The sequence below is a fragment of the Ciconia boyciana genome, chromosome 6 (assembly GCF_034638445.1).
Source record: "Ciconia boyciana chromosome 6, ASM3463844v1, whole genome shotgun sequence".
In the NCBI taxonomy this organism is placed as follows: domain Eukaryota; kingdom Metazoa; phylum Chordata; class Aves; order Ciconiiformes; family Ciconiidae; genus Ciconia; species Ciconia boyciana.
This window is the reverse complement of record NC_132939.1, coordinates 31,441,026-31,456,906: the sequence shown is the minus strand read 5'-3', so window position 1 is coordinate 31,456,906 and position 15,881 is coordinate 31,441,026. Positions and strand designations below refer to the sequence as shown.

Sequence of the window (15,881 nt, the reverse complement as noted above, 5' to 3'; positions counted from 1 at the left end):
AATTCCGAGCCCCAAGTCATCACTGGTACTAAGATGCAAACAAGTAATAAGTTTAAAAAAAAACAAAACAACAAACCAACCAACAAAACAAACAAACAAAAAACATGCTTCGTTGTTTCAGAAGCTGTTGGGCATTTTACTGCCTTTAATCTGTATTATTGGGGGGCTATTTTGGGTTTCTTAACATTAAAAATCAACTGAAAGTAGTCATTGTGTATATTGGATGTGTTTAAAAGGGGCTGTTGAACCTTTAGCAGCTGGCTAGTGAGCACAGTGAACCTTTGCATGTTTTTGGTATGAGTTTATAAAACAATAACCACAGACTGTCAGGGTATCAGCATTGCAGGGGGCGTCCATTTACAGCACGGACGAGTCTGAAGAGAGCTCAAGGTAAGATTTACAATTCTTCTACCTGTTCATCTCTGTTCATTACTTCAATTTATCTGATACCGTTCCCATCCCATTACCCTTTCAGCTCCTCTTATTTAGGCTGATAGAAGTTGATGAGGTCAGATTTTGATTACAAAATAGACCAATTTATTTTTTCAATTGGATTGTAAGAAAGCAGACCTACAAAGTGGATTTTAATACACCAAGACTTGTGCGTGTGTAAATATACACTTGTGTGAATAGATTAAGGGGAGAAAAAAACAAAACAAAACAAAAAACAAAAAAAACCCAAACCCCACTCTCTTGAGAAATCTCACCACGACCAAAGTTTTTGAGAGTGGCAAAAAAGCAGGAGTTCAACCAAAGAAATTTCTATTGGAACATCTAAGATAACCTGTAAGTATCAACCACTTCAGTATGTAAAGTTTTCTTTAAAAGTATATGAAATTTGAGGTAAGTTGGATTTTTAAAAGTTGACAACCTAGTTTGACATCTGACCGTACTGAGGTTTAACACTGTAAAGCTCCTGTAAAATACAGTCCTTTAGAAATTGGTTTTCAGCCCAGTGTATATTGTAGAATCTAAGTTTTGTTTTTCATATCAGTTTTCTACCAATTCCTACCATTTTTAGTCCCTTTTTCCTTTTGTGATTTCAATGTATCCAACATTGGTTTGCCTGTATTGTGCTATCAATGCAGCGTAGTTTCAGTGGATACATTAATCACTAGTGAATTAGCTTTATTTCTGTAATCCTTTGTCGGTTCTCTGGTCCCTGTGCCTGTGGCAGAAGAATACTTATCAGGTAAGATTGCTTTTTAAAGTTGTCTTAAATGCTTTGTTTAAAAGAAAAGAAAAAAAAAAAACCAAACCAGAGAAAATGCTGTTTCATTGTTCTAGTTTTTAATTTCATTTCAGTGATGGTAAACGTGGAGCCAAAGGGGATAAACCTGTTTATTCTGCTCAATATTTGTTCAAAAAAGTGGTATTCTGGCATCCATCAGGTTGAAATTTGGTATATTTGGTTGTTATTTGGTATATTTGTGAACCGTGTACTTGCTCTTCCTCCCAGAAACATAGCTTATAGGCAAGGTTAATCCAGTGTTGGCGGTCCATGTCCTAGCACAGGATCTGTAAGTTAACACATAACAATTGCTTCCAAGGATGGATTTATCTATCATTCTGTTGATGTATTTTCTATTGTCTTATAGGAATTCTGGTCATAGGAACTGTTTCTAATTGAAAAAAAAGTGGCAATTTTGTACAATTTTTAGTAAAACTGTAGCAGGTAACCCTTTAGTTTCTGTGTTTCAAAAGAGCTATTTCCAACCTTTTTTTTAACTCTCTCCATCTTGCAGTGGTGGAAGTTAAGGATTCCATTCTGCAGAGTCCAGTTCTTACCAATGAACTGTTAGAACTTTTTTAGGGAGGGAAAAGGGGAAAGGTTGCAGCTCTCTTCACTGTTTAACCACATGCACCACGTGTAAGTGGATAAATTTCTTTACCCAAGTTTTCATATAGGACAGTTTTGCTCTGCCAAGACTTTTTGGGAAACAACTTACTGTCCCAGTAAACATTCCACTGAAATATATTTTCCTAGTTGAACAGAATTAATTTTATCACCCAGGAGTTCACTTTGCTTGTACCCAAGTGGCTTATAGGGCCAATGGAATTTGTGGCCCACCTGAATCATGACTGGCAGTGCACTGTGTACGTGCAGTTTAGTCAGCTTATAATATGAGGCCAGCCCTACTCTGCTAAGGTTGGAGATTGCTGGTCTGTGTAGATCTATGCTTTTGCACGAAACTTAGTCTTGTGATTGCTGCATTTTGATTTCATACTTATGAGTTCCAAAAAATACCCACCAAACCCTATTTAATATTTTAAAATCAGTGGCGGTTTTGGTATTTCCATTACCAGCCTTGTGTGTTGCGCCGGGAATATCCAGTTCTTATAACTACAAAATTAACTATGAAAGTTCTCTTGTTGGTTTTTAGAAACTGGAGGAGGAAAAAGGCAAAAAGGAGAAAGAAAGACAGGAAATTGAAAAAGAACGCAGAGAAAGAGAAAGGGAACGGGAGCGTGAACGAGAAAGGAGGGAGCGTGAAAGAGAGAGAGAGCGTGAACGAGAGAAGGAGAAGGAACGGGAGCGTGAACGAGAGCGAGATAGGGATCGTGACCGAACTAAGGACCGAGACAGAGACCGCGAACGAGACCGAGATCGTGACAGAGATCGTGAAAGGAGTTCAGATCGCAACAAGGATCGGAGCAGATCAAGGTAAATGCACTTGGGTTGCTATTTATTTCAGTTTTTCCTAGTGCTGTTTACTAAGTGCGTATAGTTCAGCAGATCAGCCGTCATTCAAAAGAGAATGGTCCTTTTGGAAGATGAGAGTGAAAACAGGCAATAAAAATTTTAGAAAATGTTGTATTTACACAAATCAGAAGAACACTTGATTCCCTCCACAGCACAGGAATATAAGGACTGCAATATGCAGTAAGCAACCACCCAACTATGACTTAAGCATACTGGGTTTATCTCAAATCTCTCTTATTTTTTCATGGGTAGCTTTATTCCTACTTGAGGTTCTCTTATATCTGTAGTATCTTTTAGCTTAAGTAGGTTTTACCTTTTCCTTTGTTATGTGGGGTGTTTTTTTGGTTGGCTTTTGTTTTTAATAAAAGCAAGGGGATTCCTCTTTCAGTCTTAAACTAATCATGTCAGGCTCTAGATGCTGCTTTTTCCCCTCTTACCTGTAGAAACAATAGCTGTTTCATTTTAAATCATCTTGTCAGTAGGGTTCAAGTTGTCTAAGCCGTGTAAACATGAAGGATTTATTAAGCATACCCTTTATTTGGGGGGGTTTTAGCTGTCATTTATGGAGAACTACTAACGCAGTCTGGTAAGAATTGCCATGTGCGCTCACTTAGTTTCTGTAAATATCACTATTTAATGGTTAGTGCTCAAACAACTACTTTTAGGTAAATGGGGTTTTGAATATATTAGGAGTATTGATTTATGCTCATTGCTATCAGCTAATCATCTTGTACAATTGCAGAAGAAGAATAACTTGCAAGATGCTATAAATAGTGCATTATGCATTTGAAGTTAAATCATTTGATTGAGTGGAGAGGAAGGCTCTATACTTAAATTTGGACTTCTTCCTTCCTTCAGAGAAAAAAGCAGAGACAGGGAACGGGAAAGAGAACGGGAACGAGAACGAGAACGAGAGAGAGAAAGAGAACGAGAGCGGGAACGGGAAAGAGAACGCGAGCGGGAACGAGAACGAGAGAAGGATAAGAAGAGAGACCGAGAAGAAGATGAAGAAGATGCCTATGAACGCCGAAAACTAGAGAGGAAACTGCGGGAAAAAGAAGCTGCGTATCAAGAGGTAGGTTGGGATTTTTAAGGTTCCTTAAGGAAAAAATTGTTTCTGAGGGGTTATAATAAGTCTTCTACTACAAAATATGTCATTCCTTCTCCGTCTCCTTTTCCTAAATACTTTTTAAATCCATTGACTACATGAATTGGGACAGAGTGTGTAAGTCACTGTCAGAACAACTTTGGACTTCTTATTCCAGCATTTTAAATTACAAATAAATAATTTGCTTAATTTTCATGCAGTTGGTTTTAAGCAATAATCCAAACTAACTTAACAGAGTACCACTGTTCTTAACGTTCTTGACATTGGAGCATGTGTGTGTGTTCTTCTTTTCTAGCGTCTTAAAAACTGGGAAATCAGAGAACGGAAGAAAAGTCGAGAATATGAAAAAGAGGCTGAAAGGGAAGAAGAAAGAAGAAGGGAAATGGTAAGGCTTATAGTTTTACTTGTAATTTTTCCCCTTTGTTCTTTGTGTCCCATTCAGAATGGAACATTCTACTGCTATCTTTATGGATAGTGATAGAACTCTGATTTTGTATAAGCACCATGTACGTGTTTATAAAAAAAAAGAAGGAGTTAAGAGTTAATAGTTAATATACTTCAAATAGATGACGTCTAATAAGTGGGAGTACTATTGAGAGTCTGGAAAACAAAGCCTAATGGCTTGGTCTTGTGAAGGCAAAAGAATGAGAAGTAGGCAGCTGCAAAATAGCGTGGTTTGATCATCATGCACTATTACATCTGCAACCTGTATTTGTGTCAGATTTGTAGCAAAACCTACTATATGTTTGTTCAACATCATGCAGGTGGAACTAGACCAGTCTCTTTACTTCCAACCTGCTCATGTGCCTGAACCTTCTATATATAATATATGATATAATATTCTATAATATATCTAAGCACTTTGTAAATTTCTGTCTTTAGTTGTGAAATGATCACAGTTATCAATGTAATGCTTGGAAGTTTTGTCCAAAAAGACACCTTTGGAAGATAGATACTTCTGTTATCTCACAGCTTTGTGCTAAAGCGTAAAGAAGTTATTTTAAATTATGGTGGTGTTATTTCACTTCGTAATTCTCCCACTAAGGAGAGAAGATATGAGAGAGTTCTAAATAGGAGATGGATTGGGAATTGCTTCAAAGCAAAATATGCAGACACATACAGGAAAGAGGAAAAAAAAAAAGAAATAAAATTAGAAAATACATTGTTTTACATGGAATCTAATTTTTCCCCCTAAATGCTTGAGAGGGGGAAAAAAATGTTTGAGAATGACTCAAGGATATTTTCTGTTCATGATCCTCCTGGATGCTGGCTATGGATGGCAGTTGTAGAGAGCAGTGTTAAATTCTGTGCTGAATTTACAGCCATAATAGTAATTTGTTTCTCAAAGTCATTAGCATAGAACTGTTGGTTTAAAGATATTGCTTAGGTACAGGTTAGAATGTCCTAATTTATATTCTCCTTAAAGAACTGCTTTATTTTTTTTCTTTTTCATTTTATCGGGGCAGGGGGGGACACACACGACAGTGGGGGGAATACCTCCTCTCTATCCCCCTCGCCCCCTTCAGTTTTAGGCATGTGCGTTAATACAGTGCCACATGGTTTGGATTAGTAACACAGCAGGAGAGTGCTTATCCTAGAAGTATCCATTAGATTTGCTTCTGTGCATTACTAAATCTTTTTTAAAAAGCACAGCTCTTGAAACAAAACAGTACTGATAAAATACACTTAAGCTGCCATGTTAAAATATCCAATACCAGACTTATGGATTTGAAGAACAGGAACTTCGATCCTCTTCTAAAAAAAAAAAGGGGGGGGGGGGATATATTTAAAAACCCTTTGAAATGCTAATAACAGAACAGTAGTCTGCAAATCACAGACATGATCCCAGTGGACCTAACGGATGTACTATCTGCTACTGAACATATGATAGCAAGTTGACAGATCCCTGGAAGAGGATGCAATTCCAAAACCTTTCCACTTTCTGTCTGGAAAATTCTGTATTTTCAGTTTGAAGCATAGTAGATATTGATTTAACTTACTAATAATATTACTAAATTTTAAACTATTGGAAAGAAAACCAGAAATCATTTTATAACATCACTTATGTTTCAATTTCTTGCAGGCAAAAGAAGCCAAACGGTTAAAAGAATTCCTAGAAGATTATGATGATGACAGAGATGATCCAAAATACTACAGGTACATCTTTGTATTGATTCCTAACAAATCTTCATTGTTCATTTTAACACAATTGTGGGGTTTGTTGGCAGAGGCTTATGGAGTTTATATTTGAGTGATTATGTGGCGATGTAGGGGTCATAATTATCTAAATTATTTCAGTGTCACTTGATAAGTGCCAGAAGCAAAAGGGAAACTCCTTACTGCTACTTGTTAATGCTTGGGAGTAGCTGCTCCTTCCTATCACTGAACTTGTGGGTGAGGTGGAGTAGATGTCAGTGTAATGCCAAAATAAGGTGGTGGGGACAGAGAGGAGGGATCAAGCATGCCTCTAAAAAAATTCGCTACAAGGAAGTTGTAAATCATACAAAGAACAAGCTCGTTAACTTTGTGTAGAGGATGGGGAAGAGCCTTCAGCATGGGACTAACTAGAATTTGCATCAAACTAATTTAGCAGAACTGGTTCTTGTCTTCTTGTCAAGTAAAAACCTATAAAATAATTTGATTCTTTTTCTAAGAAGATTGGCAGTCACATTCTCTACATCTGTTTAATGCGATGGGGTAAATTATGTATAGTAATGTAGGGAACCTGGTATCTTAGATTCCTCTGTTTATAAAAATAGAGGACACCAGATGCTCTTCTGAATCTTATTTTCATGTAGTGGAAGATACATCTGTATCAGATATTTCTTGTATTGTGGTACAAGGTTCTCATTGGAATGTTCTTTGAAGTACAAAACCTGTATCTTTTGTAGGGGTAGTGCTCTTCAGAAGAGGCTACGAGACAGGGAGAAAGAGATGGAAGCAGATGAACGGGATAGGAAAAGGGAAAAGGAAGAATTAGAAGAAATTAGGCAGCGCCTTCTGGCAGAAGGACACCCAGATCCAGATGCAGAACTCCAGAGGGTAAGTAGCTGTTGGTCTGACAGGAAAAAAAGCCCTTGGTATTCTGGTGGTATTGAGCAAAATTGTGTAAGAGATCTGATAGTTAATATTTTCTCTGTTCACTTTTTCCTAAAAGGAAGTCCAGATAAGCAGTAAAACCACTGGAAACAAAAATAACTTTCCAGATATGTTTGGATGAAGTTTGAAAACAGATTTGGATTAGTCAGTATTTCTGATTATAATGGCAGTAGTTGCATGTATTTATTCTTGACTAACAGAGACTTCTTTAGGAAACAGAGACTCTTTAGATTCTTTTCAAACAGTGCTGTTTTTGAGAAAGCTTCTTTTTTGCTAAATGTCTGTTTCATCATAGATGGAGCAGGAGGCTGAGCGGCGTAGGCAGCCACAAATAAAACAAGAGCCAGAGTCTGAGGAGGAAGAGGAAGAAAAGGCAGAAAAAGAGGAAAAAAGAGAAGAGCCGGAGGAAGAGGAAGAGGAGCCTGAACAAAAGCCCTGCCTTAAACCAACTTTACGACCCATCAGTTCTGCCCCTTCTGTTTCTTCTGCTAGTGGAAATGCAACCCCTAACACACCTGGTGATGAATCTCCCTGCGGCATTATTATCCCTCATGAAAATTCACCTGATCAACAGCAGCCGGAGGAGCATCGGCCCAAAATAGGACTTAGCCTCAAATTGGGCAAGTTTACATTTTATTTTCATGTTCCATATGGGATCAGAATGAAAACAATGCCAAGCTGAGAAGCCACACAGTTTTCCAAATATATTTTATGTTTTGAAATACTTATATCAAGTTTTTGTTATCCAGATGCTGTGCTTGATTTCTCCTATCCAGAAGATACCTTTTATAGATCTCTTTTCTTCCAAAATCTGGAGGGGGAAAAGGGAGGGAAATGTTGGCATTCTCAAGGCTTAATTTTTTTAGGAATGCTCTGAGCTGGGATTAGTTATTTCCACATGCTTTTTCAGCTTAATAGATCTCTGAATATCTCTTTTAAAACTAATTGCTACTTTTCATTGATGTAAGTACATGTTAGATTTAAGCCCTAGATACTTCTTATGTTTATTCACAAAGATTCCCCCCTTAAAAGAAGAAAAGTGAAAATTAGATTATTTTTTCTTCCTCTTAGAGTAGCACAATGAATTGATGACAATTGTGAACGGAACATGAGTGTAGAGTTCTTAGTACTTTAGCAATTTACTGGTGTGTTTAAAAAAAATTTATTCTGAGCAGCAGAACTAAGGATATTTGTATTCCAGAAGGTTTGTGCATTTATTCTTTCGATTAAATTATACTGGGGCTGCAGTTTGAGCTCACACTGTGTTAGATCTTGAATGAATAGAGAATGTATGGTGCTAACTGGTTTCAGGGCAGAGAAAGAAGACCCTATTTTTCAAAAATCTCAAACTCAGTTTGAGATCTTTCACCTCTTTTGCCATTGTTATAACAGAGTTTGAGAGATTAAAATGCTGGTGTTAGGCATTCACAGACATTTATATAACACATAAATCAATATTCCTCAAGAAATGTGTGAGGAGCAAACTAGCTTCAGTTGCAGTTTATGAATATGTTATTCTGTCTTTTGGGTGGTAGGTGCCTGCAATAGTCCTAATCAGCCCAATGCTGTAAAAAGGAAGAAGCTTGCTGTGGATAGTGTTTTCAATAAATTTGATGATGAAGACAGTGATGATGTGCCCCGGAAAAGGAAACTTGTCCCCCTGGATTATGGAGAAGAAGATAAAAGCAATATCAAAGGCAGTGTCAATACAGAAGAAAAACGCAAACATATTAAGAGTCTCATTGAGAAGATTCCCACAGCAAAACCAGAGCTCTTTGCTTATCCTCTTGACTGGTCAATTGTGGATTCAGTAAGTTGATTTCTTTTAACCATTCATAAAAAAGCATAATTTTTCCAAACAAACGTTGGAATTGAATAGAAAAACAATGTTCCTGGGACCCCAGTGGATTGGAGCATCATTATCAAATGGAATCAAAATTGAATACTGTATTTATTGTGCATATATAATACTTATTCTGAAGTATGCCTGCTTATTTTTCTTTGGTCTCCTGAATTGTTGCTACAAATTGTCTAGCAGTTTTATGGAAGGTGGGGGAAAAGGTCTTGTAAAAACATGTTTGAATGGCTGACAGAAATACTTGCAGATGCCAAATCGCTAAGGATTATCTCATTGATAGCAAAACGTATCTTTTGCTAAATAGTTACTTGGGTCTTCTAGCTGCCTATATGGCAGTATTGTTTCAAGATAGTAAAGTTTATGGAAATTATAGGTTTGTGGGTTTTTTTTCTTTCTTTTTCCAGACACTAATGGAACGACGAATTAGACCATGGATCAACAAGAAAATAATAGAATATATTGGTGAAGAAGAAGCCACGCTAGTTGACTTTGTTTGTTCTAAGGTTAGTATCTTTCACTTCCTTTGTGAAGTCTGGGTTTTGCTCCATATTTAAGCTGCAGCAATGACTGCAGTATCTGTATTTGAAGGCAGTCTGTTCTTAGCTACTCTGTAATCTATGATACTGGTCAGCACAGACAGTAGGTGTACTTGGAATCAATATGTACCCTAATGTTTTACAAGTTACCTCCTTTAATGCTTATGCACAATATGTACGTGCTATATATTCTCTGTTATGTGTTAGGTAAACATATGGAACTGGATTGAAGAAATGAGCAGTTGACAAGAGCAGCTTTTCTAACTGATACTTTTTATCATTAGATTTCAGAGTTAATATCTCATTGGCCATTAACATTTTTAACTTAAAAATAGGATTTGTGTGAATTCAGGGGAAAAAAAGCCAGTAGCTTGATTTTACATACATTTTTGGATTAAGTAGATTAACTTCTTAAAAAGCTTTTTAGATGTTTTTGTCGCTTTAGTAGTAAGCAAATACTAAGGTTTTAGAGTTAGCATTAGAAATCATTCTGCTATACCTTTTAGCTGTTGCATGACTTGTTTAAACTAAACTCTGTGCAGCTTCTTCCATCAAATTACAAACTAAATTCTAATAACTTGCCTTTTTAAATCTGTCACAACTCCTCTATGGCTTTTCATCAATACAGAATTTCTAAAACTTTTCAGTTTTCGTGGTACTCACCTTCATAACAGCTTGTCTCGGTCTTTTAGGGCTACTGTATGATAGGCAAAGCAAGTGATAGTTTGGTGGCACAGGTGGTTAGTAGAAAGTGAAAACCAGAAGATTAATATTTGCCAAGCTTAAATTATATATATATATTTTTAAAATGCCATTTTCTAGTATTGAAAGACAACTTATTTGGTTCTGAAAAAAAGTAATTTGAAATACTTAACAGGCAGATGGAAAATTCATCTATGAAGAGTGATACAGGGAGAATTTTGCCTTTGTCTTCCATTAAGAATTCATTGTTGAAGGAAGGGGAGCTTACTCCTTAAATTAGGAGAGCTTAATTGGAGATGCAAGAATAGCCAGCAAATACAGGACCTGTTGAATCTCTGGAGCTTCCTGAAACTTGTTCCTCAGTAACTAGCCATAAACTAGCACTCACGATGATGGAATCTGATGTAGTTTAATACTAATTTTTGCCCTGGCTAATACTGGGAATTAATTAACTGGAAATACTTTTTGCATGTGCAAAGCATTCAAAATGCTTGAGAAGTAACTGGTTTTTGTCCAAAGATGTTTATATGGTTTACTCCGAGTTTTCACTCTAGAAACATTTGTTTCTTTCAGGTTATGGCTCACAGCTCACCACAGAGCATACTGGATGATGTTGCCATGGTAAGCAGAAATTGTGTAACTGATATACCTTCTACATTATACTGAAGCTAATAGTAAATTGTGCAAAATAGTAGGAGTCCGTAACAGAAATATTTGGTGTTCATAGAACATGCATAGAAAACATAGATTAGATATGAAAGCTGTTTTGATTAAACAGATCATGCTAGCACAGGCATGGTTTTGCAGTTACAGCATCTAGGTAGAAATTACTGATCCTTGTTCAGAATTTCTCAGTATTCAGAAATGTGAAACAAAGATTCTGTCCCTAACAGTAGAGGTAAGAATCAACAATAACAGAACTGTATCAGAAATACAAACTTTTACTCCTCCTCTTTCTTGTAACTAGATTTTTATAATTAGTGGTTTAGTAGTTCTGTTCCTAATTAATGAGCAAAAGGTGATTTTTCTGTAGAAGAGTAAAAGCTCTTTTTTGCCTGGTGTTGGAAGAGAGAAACTTTATGAAATAATGCTACTGTTTCACCATGTTTTCATACACTGAAAGGTGAATAAAAACTCATTGTTCACTCTCTTCCAATAAGGCAACTTGGAGGCAAAGTTGGTAGGAGCCAGATTCATAGCAGGAGTTAATAGGTTGTTCTTGGTGTGACTAGTAGGTGACCTGGGGAACTTCCTGAGAGATGTTGTGCATGCTAAAAATTTGCATGGATTCAAGAAAAGCCTGGATAATAAGTTCAAGGAAGAGAAATCCACTGAGGGATTACTTAATAAATATCCAAGGAAGTTCCAAGCTGAAAATGAGCAGAGACTAGGAGAGAATTAAGGGAAAATACCACATGTGTATGTCCTGTTCTTACATTCTTCCCAAGCCTGCCATATCTCTGCCTCTTCCCAAGCCATTTTTGGAGACTAGGATACTGGTACTTTTATCTCTTAGTGCTCAACAGCTGCATTATACAAGTATATAATTGGAGCCTAGTCAAGTCAGGTGAAAAATGCAGGACAGACAAATACACTGAAGTTTTATCCAGTGCCTCACTCAAAGGCTTAACTTGGATTATGCTGCCTCCACTTTGTAGTTCTGATGTGTCTAGAATTAGTCTTTATAACTGGAACACCTAAACTAAAAAAATAATCTATAAAATGTGTATTTCCTACAGGTACTAGATGAAGAAGCTGAAGTTTTCATAGTCAAAATGTGGAGGTTGTTGATATACGAGACAGAAGCGAAGAAGATTGGTCTAGTGAAATAAAGCACTCTCCTTGCTTCTAGGGTTCCATTTCAATGTTGGGCTTTTTTTTTTTCCATCATTCAAAGACTTTGAATTTTCTCTGTTCTCAGAGACTTGAGACCTGTATTTTTTTATGTAGAAAATGTGAATTTTTTTGTCCTCTGCTCTGAGGCCCCCTTTACACTTCTCAGTTAGTTATCTGAATCCTGCATTGGTTCTCTTTATAATTCACAAGGTACAATTACCGGTATGTTTTACAAGCTGCAGCTACTGTACATGCTCTCTGGTAATTTTATGTTACTCTGATTCTTGTAAATATTAAGAAAAAAAAAAGCCCCTGTTTTGCAAAACATTTGCACTTAGTGTGGAACTCTATCAGTTACAGATGAAGACAAATGATTTTACTGCAAATTTATCAGCGCTTTTTTTTGTTGTTGTTGCATACCCTCCCTCTTTATTTAAGGAATGATCAGAATACAATTTAAAAATAAGTGGCTTGAGCTGCTTTCATGGAACAGCTTTGTGTGTTCATTTGGTCCCCTAATGTGACTCTGGAAAAGTTCCCTCAGACTTTTCATTCTGATGTGAACCAGCACTAGTCTTGGTACTTTGTTGCCCATTTAGAATTACTAATGAAGCTGGGAACTTAATCTCCTGCAGATGCTCTGCTTCTTTCATAGAAAGTGCAAATTGCAGGAAGTTTTTTATTCTTTGCTCAGTTAAAACAAGAGCAAGACCTCAATTCAGTAAGTGCTATTTAATGATTTATTTTTTTTTTAAACCTAGGATATCTTCTGCTCAATTTCATTTTAGCCCTTCCCTATTATCCCTTTTGTCTCCAAAATAATCAGATGGATTTTTTTTAAAAGAAATTATTTTTAAAAGCATTTTTTTAGTATTTAGAAAAAAAATACCTGTTTGGATGTAACTGACCACAGCAGTTGACAAAACTAAACCGTAAGTTTTCAAACAAAGCCAAAGTCTTGTTTTTATCCATACTGTTAAACTGGACCCGACTTTTGTTTTCTACTGTAAGCAGTCTATTGTCCACAAAAAGAGGGTGATCTTTTCCTGCCTTGTTTGTATGGGTTTTTATAAATAGGCTGATATGGTATAAATGATGAGATGTACTGTAAACTGCATTTTTTATCTCATACCTGGGTAAGAAGACAAATCGATAATGTGCTATGAGCTGTTTTGATTGCAGGAGGACTGTGTTCCAGGGAGCAAACTGTCTCAAACATTTTTAATTTTTAAACACAATTCTTAATAGCAAACAAATTAAGTAAAGGTGTTCCAGTATCTCTGTATTGTATTTAACTGAAGGATACAGGTTGACCTGTTCAGAAGACATAACTATGACCTTGAGTTACTAGTTCTTTGTATCTGGAGAGGACACTTGAAAACACTGTTCTTAACAAATGGGATCGTGTAAAGGTTCCACCATGTAAATATTTCAGATATTAAAAATGTATATATTTGATTTAAGGGCTGACATTCTTTTGGAGTCTTGTGCAGCATGCAATTATATTTAACACTGCTTTCTGAATCAACAAGTGTTCACAAATTAGGGGTGGGTTTTTTTAAAACTACCTCCTGCTTTGTCAGGTGACTAGAAGCCTGCAAATGCAGATGTGATCCCAATATGTTTTCTCATCCCTGTAATACTACACATCACAAAATGTTCTCTTTTAACTTGAAGTGTAATGCTCAGATGTTACTTTTATGTTGTGCTTGAGTTTGCGTGAGAATGTTGTTTTACACTTAATGCTGCAACCTTCCTCTTTTTTTTTTCTGCAACTTGATGTTACCCTAAGAAATTACTTCTCCATTCTCCCCATACAGTTTTGCATCAGCATTTACAAAAAATTCTCCAAATTCTAAATAAATTCAAAACTTGCTTTGTTTGCAGTAAATACAGAGAAGAGGGAGAGTGAACTTCATGAGTGCTTTTTGTCCTGCTAATATGGCATTCTCTGTCAGTAGTAGTAGTTAAACAAGACAAATGTGACAAATTCATTGTAATGCCAATATGTGACAGATTGCCTAACGTCCTTGTTGAGATTCTTCAGTGAAATCTCAAGTTGTGAAACTTCAGCTTATTTTCTTCTGCCCTAAACTAAAGCTGTATATTCATCTACTATATTATTTATGCATTGGACATAAGCTCGTACTCTTCCTTTCCTAAGGAGACTGAAGGCATATGGGTGAGGAAGACATTTAAAATTTAAGCTGGAGTGTTAAATATCCAGGTAAATAATAATTATTTAGAAGCAGTGGTGACATACTAAAAAAATTAATTTTGTAGAAGTTGAGGTTTTCTTCAGTAGTGGAAGGAGGAAGGAATGTTCACTATAGCATCTCTGGCTTGGCTTATGCAAGTACTTCAACAAATTTTCGTCTTTCAGAATGCAAAATGTTGCTTTATAAAGTCACTTTTAGTGTTTACCTCTTACTCAAATTAGTGTTATTACTTCTCTGTGATAACAATATATTTTGTGTCTGTGATGCTGGTGGGTAAAATACAAACTACGTACTGCTGAGGTTCTTAATATAGAAAGTAACTTTCCTTTGTTAACTTTTTCTTTCAACACGCAGTAACAGAATTATTTCAAGATAAACTTGGAAAATTTGGGGTAGAAGCAGCCTTTTTTGCCAACGTTACAACACTTTACTGTCTGAAGATGTGATTTAATATACACAGTGTGTTATGTTAGTGAATGCACAGATAAAGAGTATACTGAGAATGAGATCCATTAGCAAAGTATGTGTGTTGCCACTGGGTGTTAAGTGCAGCATGCCATAGTATGATCCATTCTGTGAGGGAAAGGTACTTCAAAGGTTACACATAGTGCATAGAGGGGGGAAAAATATCAATATTTATACAGAAGAATTGGACATACTAGTTGTTGATCTGGACTTTACTGTGGAACTAGGCTTTACACCTTAACCTAACACGTGCCCTTAGTCTCCTGATAATCATTCTGTGTAACTGCCATTCCGTGTTACTTGGAATATGCGAGTACAAAATATAAAGTATCATTGTTTTCATTAATATGCACTGAAAAGAAATGGGAAACCATGAGCAAGTAAGATCCTTTACCAAGAATGATATGTTTTTATATTACCGTTAATTTGATAAAGAGACTTTATGTGTTCTTAGAATATTTGACCTGTTTGCACACTTATTTGGTCTAATTTTGGGCATTTCCTTCCTGCTCTTTAAACATGAGCCTGCACTAAAAATAAACATCTAGCTAGATGATTGTGGCTCTAAATGTGGGCAGGGGGAAGGCCCCAAACAGTAAGTTTAGTTTCTTACTGAATTCCTATTTCTTACTACTAATGCTTTCCTATTACTGCGAGGAAAGCATTAGACCTTTCCTACTTTTACTAAATGGAGTTGCTAGATAGCTTCTTGCAGTAGTAGTGTTTTAGAAAGTGGATACACTTAAAACTGGAAGCTGTTGGCTTTTATATTACAATAGGGTCACACTTTTTCATATTCTATACATTTTCCTATGTAGGAATGTACGATGTCATACATGCAGACTTACAAATCAGTACACAGTCATGCAGTGTGAGCAGTGTAAGGTATTGTTAATAGACATGTCATCATAGATCAAACCGATATCAGTAATATAAACAGAGAATAGTCTGGTACAGCTGCATGTCCATGTTTGGGGTTTTGGAGGTTTTTTTTTTCCTCTCAAAATAAATAGTTATATTTGGTTAATGGTTAGGCATCACTTTTGGTCTAAAAACGGCTTCTTTTAAATGCACTTCATATGCATGTGACCTACTGAAACTCGACATTTGTGTCAAAATGCTTATGTAAAGCCTAACTTTTATGTGCAGTACTTTTGTGCCACTTCATTTTCCTATAGATCTTCCTGTAGTGTAGTTGAATAGTGAAATACACCATCTGTTTTAAACATGCAGAATTACATGGTACCTCAGATTATTTTTTTTTAATATTTAGAGTGATTACATGTATCATAGCATTTCCTATATGCTAGTAACCCAATTAGGGTATGCATTTTTAAAAAGGAATTGTGGATTA

At 36.1% G+C, this 15,881-nt stretch overlaps 1 protein-coding gene across 3 annotated transcripts in view; it reads left to right on the top strand.

The window, feature by feature from the left end:
• Nucleotides 1-14,412, top strand: part of RBM25 (RNA binding motif protein 25) — a 35,646-nt gene extending 21,234 nt beyond the window's left edge. For 2 of the 3 annotated variants that reach the window (XM_072863949.1, XM_072863952.1), the window contains exons 10-19: nucleotides 2,385-2,665; nucleotides 3,563-3,779; nucleotides 4,108-4,197; nucleotides 5,896-5,969; nucleotides 6,704-6,854; nucleotides 7,207-7,531; nucleotides 8,447-8,721; nucleotides 9,174-9,272; nucleotides 10,581-10,628; nucleotides 11,747-14,412. In XM_072863949.1, the coding sequence (XP_072720050.1) occupies nucleotides 2,385-2,665; nucleotides 3,563-3,779; nucleotides 4,108-4,197; nucleotides 5,896-5,969; nucleotides 6,704-6,854; nucleotides 7,207-7,531; nucleotides 8,447-8,721; nucleotides 9,174-9,272; nucleotides 10,581-10,628; nucleotides 11,747-11,839 (1,653 nt within the window). In that variant the 3' untranslated portion in view covers nucleotides 11,840-14,412. The remainder of the gene's footprint in view (nucleotides 1-2,384; nucleotides 2,666-3,562; nucleotides 3,780-4,107; nucleotides 4,198-5,895; nucleotides 5,970-6,703; nucleotides 6,855-7,206; nucleotides 7,532-8,446; nucleotides 8,722-9,173; nucleotides 9,273-10,580; nucleotides 10,629-11,746) is intronic. The other variant, XM_072863951.1, reaches the window with a different exon arrangement.
• Nucleotides 14,413-15,881: the final 1,469 nt, after the last annotated feature.